This window comes from Clinocottus analis, unplaced genomic scaffold (genome assembly GCF_023055335.1).
Source record: "Clinocottus analis isolate CAN_PGR_092001 unplaced genomic scaffold, fCliAna1.0.p SCAF_3, whole genome shotgun sequence".
In the NCBI taxonomy this organism is placed as follows: domain Eukaryota; kingdom Metazoa; phylum Chordata; class Actinopteri; order Perciformes; family Cottidae; genus Clinocottus; species Clinocottus analis.
Window position 1 is genome coordinate 21,425,798 of NW_027176042.1, and position 12,657 is coordinate 21,438,454.

At 41.3% G+C, this 12,657-nt stretch overlaps 1 protein-coding gene across 2 annotated transcripts; it reads right to left on the reverse strand.

Annotated features, from left to right (window-relative positions):
- Positions 1-745: 745 nt before the first annotated feature.
- Positions 746-11,384, reverse strand: LOC137796981 (protein SSUH2 homolog). Of its 2 annotated transcripts, none has more exons than XM_068595287.1 (12): positions 11,261-11,384; positions 9,314-9,391; positions 9,096-9,171; positions 8,782-8,911; positions 8,299-8,359; positions 7,624-7,745; positions 6,553-6,615; positions 6,323-6,402; positions 6,149-6,241; positions 5,664-5,766; positions 5,069-5,176; positions 746-3,896 (listed from the first exon to the last, which is right to left on the reverse strand). In XM_068595287.1, the coding sequence occupies exons 1-12, from the start codon at positions 11,271-11,273 to the stop codon at positions 3,756-3,758; spliced, it is 1,068 nt and encodes a 355-aa protein (XP_068451388.1). In that variant the 5' UTR covers positions 11,274-11,384; the 3' UTR covers positions 746-3,755. The 2 variants fall into 2 exon arrangements, with proteins under 2 accessions (XP_068451388.1, XP_068451387.1); XM_068595286.1 differs by having other exon boundaries at positions 9,314-9,394; positions 11,261-11,360.
- Between the last annotated feature and the right edge of the window lie 1,273 nt (positions 11,385-12,657).

Sequence of the window (12,657 nt, forward strand, 5' to 3'; positions counted from 1 at the left end):
CTCATCAGCGTAACACCACAGTATCTGACCATATTTTTGGTTCACATAATATCTAACCAGTCTGTGTTTCCCCCGGCCATTTTAAATACATGTACAGACTAATATGTGTCAAAAATACCAATGTAACATGTACATACTGTATATGCCACTCATGTTTCAAAATAAAGCAACAATGGAAAACAATAACATAAAGACTGATAAAATAAGCAGACATCCATGAAAATAACGGATGTATTTAAGGCTTATATAAATCGTCAAGGCTTTTTATAAGGCCTGTTAAATTCTCTTTGAATGGTAAAAAAGCAAATATCTGTATTTATTCTTCACATATTTTTTCCCTTTCCACGGCCAATCAGTTAAATCAAATAAAACAGATTAAACTACTTAATGCTCCTCTTACTATATTGAAAGCTAACACTAACAACATTAGCTAATGCTACCTGGAAGCTCAATGAATGGATAATTAGGGTTGAAAAAATGCATTTATTTAAATAAATGGTGGTGTAAGGAAAACAGTTAAAGCTATTTGCCATTTTCCTTACTACCTGAATGGAGGTTAAAGAACAATGTAAAGGTTTGTATTTCATTCCACACTGTTTCAATGATTTAATCAACTAATATTACTTGTTCTCGTATTTAGTGACACATTTGATCAGTTTGGTGGCTCCATACTGTTTCAGTGCTGTAAACAGACACGATGTGACAGAAGCAGTTGAGTTTTAGAAGTTTATTTTCAACACGAACAGTAACATGCAATAATAGAGTATTACAGAGTATTATCACCATCAGGTCTGTCGAGGTTAGTAGCAGAGATGGTTGCTAGTATTGTTTAAAAGAGGCAGAGGTTTTCAAAAGTGGGAGGCAAGGGCATCCTAACGAGGCTTTAAAAGAAGATCAAAGAACGGCCTAAACGTGTTGGATTTAGTTAAAGACTTGGGGGACTTATCTGTTTTCTCCACATTCCTCGAGTCAGAAACTAATAAAGGCTTTAGGACAGACTTCAAAAATGTATTTGGTGTCGTCTGAAGTTCTCAAACAACCCCTTCGAGGCTGTCGTGGATCAATTGTTGAGCGTCTATTTGAGCAAAGTAAACTCAGTCCGAGCTTTGTTTGAGGAGAGGCCCACCGTCTCCGACTTTGAAAACCCCGTTTTAAGGCATTTACATTGCAGATAAAGCGACCAATCAATGAAAAAGTTCATCACATTCCGGCATATGTGACTTTAGTTCGAGACAATAAACAGAACATTCACATTATTGTTCTTTTTCAAGAACACTAATCAACAGTGAAAAGTGTTTTACTTTTAAAGTAGAGAGGCCATCTTGCGATGCGATCACACCAGCTGCAGGTTTGCGAAACACACACAAGTCCCAGTGTCTGGGAATAAACCCCGCGAAGACGAACAATAAGCACCCGCAGACATGGATATGTTGTATAAAACATGGATATTATGAAATGCAGAGTGGAAACAAAGTCATATAAATGGATTAATATGCATACACATGGTCAAACACACGAGCAGTAAATCGTACAAATCTGAAGTGGCTTTGTCCTGTTTGTCACTGTTGTACTGAAGGCTGTCAGCAGAGTGTGTTAAACACAACAGCGCCCTCTACAGGAGGTGCACCGTACTGCATGAGGGGTGTGTAAAAGGCACAGGATTTTTTGGAGTATCTAGTAAAGCCCTGTATAAGTTTGAATTATTATTTTCTCTTGAGGTACAGTCTGTAAACACAACATCAGTTCTGTTCTCAACTGAATAGCAGAAAAAAAGAATAATGATATGGCAATGTTGTGATTACGTACAAGCCCATACATCGCCTTTTAACATTTTTTGTAAGGTATTTCTGATGGACAAAAGACACACAAAAAAACCCTCAGAGGATGAATTAACCAATTTTTCCCCCGCAGAGCTGCACAATGCGTAGTTGAGAGGTGTGTGCATGACCTTTACAGTCACACCCATAGTATCCTGCTAGTGTGGATACACAGACGAGAACCACAGTGGCACACGCGCGCACACACACACACACACACACACACACACACACACACAAACACACAGACGTCTAAACCAAAAAACTGCTCAATCCATGAGCATAAAGCCTGCACAGGAAAACTAAATCACGCTGTTGTCTCGCTCTTTATCTCATGAAGTCATTGAACAGAAGACATCCCGCTCAGCGCTATGACTCATGAATGCATGTTGGGCTAAACAGGTGAGAAGCACAGCTGTGCAGAGGTATCTTCAGTTGTTTGGACATTGAGTCGTGGCTTGTTTCACTTCCGTGAGCTGCTGCTCGGCAGCGTCGGGAGTCTCAGCCTCACACGTAAATAAATGTATACTTTATGATGTGACACGAGGCTGTGATCTACGTTTACATTCTACCAAGTTTGAATATTAAAACGGTTTATTATTGCGGTTGTCAGGTAGAAAACGTGCATCCCCAAAACATTTAAAGATCTAACAAAAATCACCTTGATTAAGCGTCAAAGAGCTTTTAGATTTATACAAAAAAAGAAGTCTTTTAGCTCATTAAAAGGTGTAAAAATAACCTTGGAGGTACAATGTTTTTAACTTGACATCCGCTGTCAGTAAAGTTCCCTACCCAGAATGCCTTTCAGCACCGCAGCAAGCTGATTGGCTGAGTCATAGTGACAGTGAGGCGGTCAAAGAGGCATCGACGGACTTCACGCAGGAAAGGAAACAAGCGATACTGAGCACAGCTTAACATTTAGCAAAATGTTAGAATAATGTCTTTAAAAAAAAAACACAAGTACAAAATATTTAGGAATACGACTTAAACACATTGGTGAGGTTTGTTTCTCGCTGTTTGCAGCCAAACGTGACAAACAGGTAGATATGTAATATAACATAACCGCTGTCGGTTCTCAATTTTGAGCTGCCCCGCACGTTTGATTTGCTTTCTATTTTGTCATCACGTTTCCCGACTTTCACATATTGGAGTCATGGACACATTAGGTTTTCATTGTATGATAAATGTCAGGTACTTGCATAATGTGTGTTCAGTAAAAGTGTTTTGATATCTCCGCTAAGTGGTCAAGTTGTCATGAGACATGATGGTCAACACAGGTGTCGATAATGGAATAAAACCGTCCGATTTCACCATACAATATGTATATATACATTTTAAATCTTAACTTTTGGACATCAAATATTTAGGTATTGAAAGATTAAACATGTATCTCGAGAAATTGTAATTATTAATAGTATTTGTTTGTCGGTGGAGCTTCACGGCGGCCGGCAGGAAGAAGAGTCCAAACTGAGGACGGTTTTGGAAACAAAAAGACGAAACAGATAAATCGAGTCCTTCCAGGATTGTTTTGGGGTTTTTAAATCTTACATTTGAACATCTAATTAAGATAAACACTTTAATGCCAGTGGTAAGGAAGGAATTTGTTACACAACTGAATTAAATATGTAAAAAGATCCAGAATGAAAGTTTCAGTTTTTATATTAATTTCATAAAACAATCTAAACTAAAGTGTGTCTCTTTAAGAACACGTGAATACAAGGTTAATCTGCAAACGTGTGACCGGATTACTTCCAATAACCCACTCTCCGTCTACGTGGACGCTCTTAATGTGTGTAGTTGTTGGTCAAAAGTTACCCTGGAGGGAGGGAATCAAAAAAACCCAACATAATAACAGTTTAGGTCATTTTGCATGTGTGTGTGTGTGTGTGTGTGTGTGTGTGTGTGTGTGTGTGTCTCTCTCTCTCTCTCTCTCTCTCTCTACTGGACGACACAGCAGCAGGTTGCTGGGTAGTTGTCGGCGCTGACTTGTTGCTCGTTGCCGAACACGAAGTAGAGGTGGGAGTCGCCCTTCCACTTGTAGTTTACTTTAGTGATCGGGATCAACTCGACCGTCTGCCTCTGAATGAATGAGAGAGAGAGAGAAAAATGTCAAAGCAATCGTTTTTTTATGATTCACACTTATCCTCTGCTCTCTCCTCCCTGCTCCATCCACACTGAGTTTGAGACACAAACAGCTTCACCTGTGGCCAATTAGGCCTCATTAACAGCACCTGTTCCCGCTGATCACTGCACACCAACAGACAAGAGAAGCGAGCTTGAGACCATTCCTCAGGTGCAGATACGCGGGGGGGCGTTAGTTATTTCTGGCCTCCATGTCGTCCATTCATTCCCGATGATAGAAACATCGAAGGGCATCGTCTCTGGTTGCGCCTTGAAACCAAAATCTTCAGTTTTCTCACAATCCATTAGCTTTTGGTTTTTGCTAAAAACCTGGAGCGATCCCTCTCAGGCGGTGGAAACGCTGTTCACTGCCCCAGTAAAGAGGACGCAGCTTCCATACGACTCACAGATATTTTATATTCTGCTCGGCTCATTGAACCCTTCGGCTCAACTAGTAGTGGTCGTTATGCCCAGAAGATTAAAAGCCAACAACAAATACCGGATAGCGAAGGGGACGTTAGACGTTTGCTTGGATGGACATTCTCTTAGCGTCATCAACACACTCTTTGTATTTAAATGTAATCCTGTGAAATTTGGTTGAAACTTGAGTAATCCAGTGGTTTGAAAGGAAATGTTTTCACATTATAAAACAGATGCTAGAGAGGGAATTATGAGCTGCTTAACTCCCCAACAATAGCTTTAGGAAGCTTAAAATACTTAATTAACATGTCTAATGTTAAGATTTTAATGGTATCTTTTTATACAAATAAACACTACTGATGACTAATAAAGTAAAAGGATACAGTTGATGATAATGATACATATTTTAGTACAGAAGCTACAGGCCTATTCAAAATATTTTGGTTAATAATTGTGAAAAAATGCAAACCTGTGATATTTCCTCTGAGAATAATTGTGATATAAAAATGTCATATCGTGACATGCCTACTCATGTTCCATGACTTGCTATCTGCGTTTCTCCACAAGCGCTTAAAAGTTATTAGTTGAGGTACTTCAGCTCCAAGAATCATTGATAAACATGTAAAAAAGAAGAAGAATGGGCCTTAATGGACGCTACACTGCTGCTCATCTTTTCACCTGTGAGCTTCTCTTGCCGCCTGGTGACTCACCTGCTGCAGGATCCTGGAGGCCTGGCCGTACTTGCTTTGGTGATCTTTGATCAGACGCGCCGAGGCCTCGGAGATGGCCGGGTTTGGGAACCCGGTCAGCGGGTAGAGCTGAGAGGAGACAGACAGAGAGTCTCACTGACGATGACACACAAGGCTAACGTTACAGACGTCCTCTAAATCCCCTAAATCCAAATTTTATTTAAGGGACACAAGGAACGGCATCTCGCCTGAAATAAACAGTCCCCCCATTTACATTGGAAGAAATCACTTTTACACACACACACATATACATATACATATATATATATATATATATATATATATATATATATATATATATATGTATATATATATATATATATATATGTATATATATATATATATATATATATATATATATATATATATATATATATATATATATATATATATATATATATATATATATAAAATAAATTTAGGGAAAACAGACAGTGGAGCAAAACCACACAGCAAAAAAACAAACAAAAAAAAGGTATTAAGTCTTTACAACCACAGCTATTTTGTTTTCTAGTAACTTGTATTTTTGTGTGTGTGTGTGTGTGTGTGTGTGTACCAGGTAATGGCTGTTCTTGAACAGCTCCTTCCCGCTCACTGACTTAAGATCGACATTCAGACCAGAGTTCTGCTGCACCACATGGTCCTCCACATTGTTAGTCCTGAAACACACACACACACACACACACACACACACACACACACACAGACATATTTGTATGAATTTAAATTCCTATCATGCAGTTTATCTCTTTGCCACCAGGGGTCAGCGACGTGACCTCACTGCACTGAATTACATTACATTTCATTTAGCTGACACTTTTTTCCAAAGCGACTTACATTGTTGCTCAATACACCGTAGACACAGCAAGGGGGAGCAATTAGGGGTTAAGTGTCTTGCTCAAGGACACAACGACATGGACTAGCGGAGCCGGGACTTCTGATTGAAAGACGGGCATGTTAACCACTGAGCCACAGTCGTCCTGGAATTCTCTTCCAGGACTCCAGGAACCCGCTCATGGACCTCTGGAGCCGCCTACTCACCACTCCACTTTGAGCTTGATGTACGCCAGCAGTTTTCCTTTTCCTTTACAAGTTGTACAGTCCGTCGTTCCCCGAGCGTCACACGTGGTACATCTACACACAGACACACACAGACACACACACAGTCAGACATGACTCCATGGAGAACCCCTCCCATGGAGAAACCTTCAGGACCTCTTTCTGCCTGTAGAATCACAGCTAGTGCAGCTCTCATTGTCCTTGTTCCCAGAGCCGTTACACACCGAGCATGGTTCCTACACACACACACGCACACACATACACACACACACACACACACACACGAATGATATTAACATTTCCATTGAAAATCCACATTAAATGATCTGTAAAATGCAAATATTGTTTAGTTTCTTATTACTGATTGATTAATTGATACTTCTTACGTATCCATTTCCTTTGCATTCATCGCACGGCGCCGTCGCCTTGCCATGGCAGCTTTGGCACTCCTAAACACACAAATGCACACACGCACACAGTTAAAAATAACTTCAGCGTCTGTCGGAGTCACACTGAAGTGGCAAAAGTGATAATTGACTAAAAGTTGACACGCTTCGGTTGCCGCTCCGATGTTGCACAACAGGCATCGGTTTTAAAATGCCAACACCAAAGAACCCCCTGTCGGCTTTCTACACATTTCTATTTAAGTCCTACAACGTCACACAAGGCAGGAGGACAACTGTTGGGCCAGTTGGTTTGCAGGAGAATGCCAGTAAAGTCACTGGGGACCAGCAGGTGGGCTAAAAGTGGTAAGCAATTTATTTTTTTGACGTCATCGTGCACAAATTGTGAAATAACTCTTCAGCATTTTGTAATTCTAGTGGTCAAAGTCAGATAACTAGACTTCTGCACCTCCTCTTGACTGTTTTCAGACTTTACAAAATCGAGCCTGTGAGGGGAGGCTTCTGCCAATCACAGATCATTTTCAGAGAGAAGGCGTTCCTGTTTAGACCTTTTACCAGCCGACGTCATGATTGCATCATTTGAACCTCCTCAAAGACCCCTGGAACTTCCTCAAAGACCATTTGAACCTCCTCAAGGACCATTTTAACCTTCTCAAAAACCATGAAACCTCCTCAAGGACCCCTGGATCCTCCACAAAAACCATTTGAACCTCCTAAAAGAACATTTGAACTTCCTCAAGGACCCCTGAACCTCCTCAAATACCATTTGAACCTCATCAAAGAGCCCTGGAACATCCTTAAAGACCCCTGAACTTCCTCAAAGACCATTTCAACCTCCTCAAGGACCCCTGAATCACCTAAAAGACCATTTGAACCTCATCAAAGACCCCTGGAACCTCCTCAAAGGGAACCCTTGAAACTCTGAAACTTTCTCAAAAACCTCCTCAAAAATATTCATACTCTAAACTCAGAGAATCCTGCTCTCTGATTGGCTGTCAGCTATATGTTGGTAAACTAGGAGGCGTTCTTTGACACCTTCTGTCAACCAATCACCTTGATGGAGGAGGTGAAGGGCACGCGGATCTCCTCCGAGTGGTTGGTGAAGAGGCTGGGAGCCGAGGTCTGGACCTCCCAGGGCTGGGGGGCCGGCTGGGTGTAGAAGTCAGCCTGCTCACCTGTCAGTCACACAAAAAGAGACGTCACACAGACCTGTCAATAAAAAAAAAACAAAAAACACCTGACACCTGCTGCCTAAGTGATGTCGTAGGGTTATCTCAGTTTGGGCTCGAATGAAACTGAAAACTTGCACTACGAAGCCGGTGTGAAGTTTACAAGAGAGGTGGGTGTTGAACAGGCTGGGAGGGTCGAATAGAAGACACCACCCAGCTGCATTGTGGGAAATGTTGGAGCCATGGTTTTTGGAGTTTTTAAACCATAGGGACCAACAGTGAGGATATCTCTCTGCTCCTATATTATAGAGGAAATCAAATCCTGAATCACTGGAGGAGGACTCATGGACTGTTTCCCCGGTTGGTGTGTTCAAGTACCCTCCGACAATCGGTTTGGTGCGCTCCGGTTATCGAAGGGAACCCCACAAGAAACAATTAAAATTCACACAAACGAAAGGCTTTTCCTAAAAAGGACATGAATTCAATCGCAGGAAAGAAGCAGTTGACCTTTTAAACTCAGGATTAGTTTCCGGCTGCACAAACGTCTGCGTTTGTTTACCTTCATAAGGCTTCTCAGCCGGTTCAGTTTGCCTGGTTTCAGTGAACGTCTCCAGGCGATACTACAGAGCAGGAAAAACACAAAGTACACTGTCAATATAACTTCAGCTGACAGAGACAACAGTGGTACAAATATAAAAGAGTTTAAAACAATACAGACTGCGCAGTGAAAGAATCACAGATTTAGATTTTCTCATTTGAGTGCTCAGAGTTCAGCTGTCTGGAGTCTTTGACTGCGTCAAAACATCATATTTTTTTGTCAATGTCGACATAGACACCCGGTTTGTAATTCTACAAATATATAAATATTGCATTTCTTTCATTTGTGGGCCTGAGGATCGGCCACCATCGTGTTACCGCCCGGATAGAAAGAGAAAGTAACAAACACGGCAGTAACAGCATCCTCAGGTGTTTGTGTGTGTGTGTGTGTGTGTGTGTGTGTGTGTGTGTGTGTGTGTGTGTGTGTGTGTTAAGGTCAGGTCACCCTGAAGGTGTTAAACGGCTCCATGTTGGTGATGACTCCTTCCTTCACAGGGTTTTTACTGTAGCAGCATTGAGCCGACACATAGCTCTTGAACGCCTCACGAGCCGCATCCTCCGACAGAATGGGGATGCTACAACACACACACACACACACACACACACACACACACACACACACACACACACACACACACACACACACACACACGTCATGAGTTAAATTAGATTATTCTCTGAATGCGGCCTTTCAGCCGCATCCTGCGTCAGCGTCACGTGATCGCCTGGCGAGAGACTGAAGGCGGCGTGAGGTCTCACCTCCACTCGTCAGGGGTCGGGCCGGGTTGGGGCGGAGCTACAGGCTCCATGGGCATCGGAGGGGGCAGGAAACCGCCTGAGGCAACAACAACGATCTTTAACAAGCAGTTGCAGCAACGACTATCTTTAATAATAATAATAATAATAATAATAATAATAAGCGGTTGCAAACATCATGACTGTCACGTGAATCGTCGTCTGGCTCGAGTTGCTCTTACCTCCTCCGGCCGCCATGCCTTCGTAGCCGGGCACGTTGCCAAACATGTTGGCTGCGGGGGCGCTGAGAGGAGGGTACACTGCTGGCATACACGACAGGAAACCATAAATGAATAAGTGAAAACACCAGTGCAGTTGGAGCGAGGCTGCGCAGCGCCTTGATGAAGAACAGTAAACATTTTGTTGAACACGCTTCATGGCAGAGAGGAGATTGATGCCTCTCTCCCATCTGCATGTGACGTCTTAAGCTGGAGCGAGTTAGCGTAGCTTAGCACAAAAGACTGGAAACAGCTAGCCTCAGGAGAGGAGTGGGGGTTAGGAAAGGAGGCAGTAAAGAAAGAAAGACAGAAAGAAACACAGAAGGATGAATAGAGATGATGAGGAAGTAGAAACGGGAGAATAAAAGTAGGAGGTAGAGGAGTGGGAAGGAAGGAAGGAAGGAAGGAAGGAAGGAAGGAAGGATATTATTTTTTCTGTACCATACAAAGGGGTAGGAAAGGAATGAAGGGGCAAGAGAAGGAGATGATAAGGAAGTAGGAATGGGAGAATAAAAGTAGGAGGTGGAGAAGGAGTGGAAAGAAAGGGGGAATAGGAGGAAAAGGAGCCAACCATGACCCAAACGGCTGATCCTCAGGTTCAGTTTCATTCACATAAGCTCGAGGTGCAGCGGGGCCTGATTTAGTTTTGTTCCGCTTTATTTCACCTGTTTGTTATTACTGTTTGCTATTATTGTCGTTTTAAATGTCAAATTGTTTTAGTTCCTCCTATGTTATCGTTTCGTCATCACTGAAAATGTTGAATACAGAACATTTGTGCTCTGCCTTTGTTTCACACAAAAAAGAGACCGATAAAAGCAGAAGACAGGAAACGAGAAGAGGAAACAGAGAAGGACAGATGGAGGTGAAGAATGAAGAGGAGGTGGGAAAGCGAACAAAGGGGAAGAGGACGTAGAGGTGGTGTGGAGGAAGTAGTAAAGTTAAGTAGGAGGTAGAGAAGAAGTGGAGGAAGTGACTCGGGGACGATGAATTGGAAGAGCTGGAAGAGCGAGACAAGAAAAAGGGAATAAGGGAAAAGGGAGTAAGAGTAAGAATGCAAGAGGGAGAAGAGAAAGGGATGAGGAGGACCGAGTGGATCTATCTATCTATCTATCTATCTATCTATCTATCTTTCTATCTATCCATCTATCTATCTATCTATCAATAAAAGGAGGAGATACAGAAGTGGACGTTATTAAAGTGTCCATATTCACATTTCACTTTGCCTCTCGTGCTTCTTTGATTGACGGTCATTCCAGCTATATTTTAGTTCTTCATATCTTCATATCGCTCCTATACATTTTATTCCCCTGCGGCATTAAACTGCACAGTCACTCCCGAAAGACATGTTTTCTTGAACTGTCCAGAGGAGGATGGACCCGAATCGATCATAAATGGACTTTGATGAATTCAATGAATGAATAAACATGTAAACCTCAAAAATAGCCCACAACCTCCCAAAGAGATGTTTTTTCCTGAACTAAAGTGTTTTTTTTTGTTTAGCAAAGTTTAGTTAATAAACGACGTGTCTTTGTAATCACAGATGTATTGTTTGTGGTAACAATGCTGTTGCTTTAGAAGCTGCTTCCCGTTATGCAAAAATGTAATTATTTTAAATTTTTAAAGGGGAGGGGGAGGATCCGCCGTTTAGAGTGTATGTATATATATATATATATATATATACACACACACACACACACACACACACACACACACACACACACACACACACACACACACACACACACACACACACACACACATAGCTGTTTGCAAGACGCTGGCAGCTGTGCATGTCTGGGTCTCTGCATGGAGTCCTGCAGCAGCAGTGTGGTGTTGTGGTCCGTTTGGTGTAATGTTGTGACGTGTTGTATTGTGTGTGTCGTGTGTGTCTGTGTGTGTGTGTGATCATACCTGCGCTGTTCATCCTGTTTGATTAGTCTCGTGTCAATTAATCCGGAGAAGATATCTGTAAACTTCACACCGCACTGAAAACGATGCGGTCCGAAAAAGTGTCCAGTTGGCGACAATAAAAAACAACTTCCGGTGAATGCTTTCAAAAATAAAAGACTCACTTTTTTTTCTAAGTTTTTCCAATTTAAATAACGCAGATGTTTAAAGATCCAACAAGGATTCTTCTTGTACTCAATATGCCTGATATACATGGTAAAAATAAAAACAAAAACATGTGATATGTAGGCTTACGTCCCACCATATAGTTTCCATTTATTTTAACATAAAAAAACACATTAGTATTACGACACTTGTTACAAATTATATGCATATAACTATAAAAACAACTTATAACGTTATCTAAAGAGCACCTTTAAAAACTACTTTACAAAGTAAAGACCAATGCAACATTACATTTAAACACTAATAAAACAGTTCAATAGACAGTAAAAACCAACAATGCAAGATGTATAAATAAAACAAAATAAGATTTTTTACATAAAAAACTTGAATAAAATAAAGAAATATAAATCAATAAAAATTGGCTAAATGAATATTTTAAGTGCAATAAGCTACTAAATTGAATCAAGCTCACTTTCATTAGTTTTTTATATATTGGCAGTTCAATCCACTATACAGAATAACACCTGCATTAACTGTTTGTACTCTGAAATTACAAGTATTATCTCAGAATCTATTGTCTTAGACACGTGAAAACTGCACAGGTTACTGAGTCACTATTTAAAACGACCACAGGCTTTTATTTTGAAGGATCCGGACGTACCGTCTACGGTTTTCACTGATCTGCAGGAATGTCGACCACGCCCCATCTGGAGTGGATTACAGAGCGTGAGCGCACATGGAGGGGTGGACAAAATAACATGAACACCTACAAACTGAACAATGAATGACTTCTTTCTTTTTTTTAATCATTAAACTGCTGCTGCATAAATGTTCAGAGGCGATGTGTTGTGACGTTTTATCAGCAGCTTCTCTGATCTCCTGTTCAGATCACGGGGGTTTAAATGTTGCGTGAGTGCAATGTCGCCCTCTTCCTTCAGAATGAGTGCAACGTGGTCCTATCTGCTCTCTCTGTCTGTGACATGTAAGGACGGTTTGTGTCTCCTGGGGGGAAATATTTCTCAAGTCATCAGGATGCAGCTGTTAATACACAACAAATACAAGGACTACACTACACAAAGTACAAGACAACAGGTACTGCTGGTGAGAGGAGCAGAGCAGAAACTTTTAAGCCCTGAAAAAAATGCATTCAAGTTAATGACTGGATTTAAGACTTAACTCGGGGCTTAAAGGTTATTTCTGCCCTGAAGGAAAACATACCCATGTCTGCTGACAGC

What these genes read in the sequence shown, in the direction of transcription:
- LOC137796981 (XM_068595286.1), bottom strand. An exon ending in CCTTCACCTCCTCCATCAAG is followed by an intron (nt 6,616 to 7,623) that starts GTGATTGGTTGA and finishes TTGTGTGTTTAG; the next exon opens with GAGTGCCAAAGCTGCCATGG. An exon ending in GATTCTACAGGCAGAAAGAG is followed by an intron (nt 6,242 to 6,322) that starts GTCCTGAAGGTT and finishes GTCTGTGTGTAG; the next exon opens with ATGTACCACGTGTGACGCTC.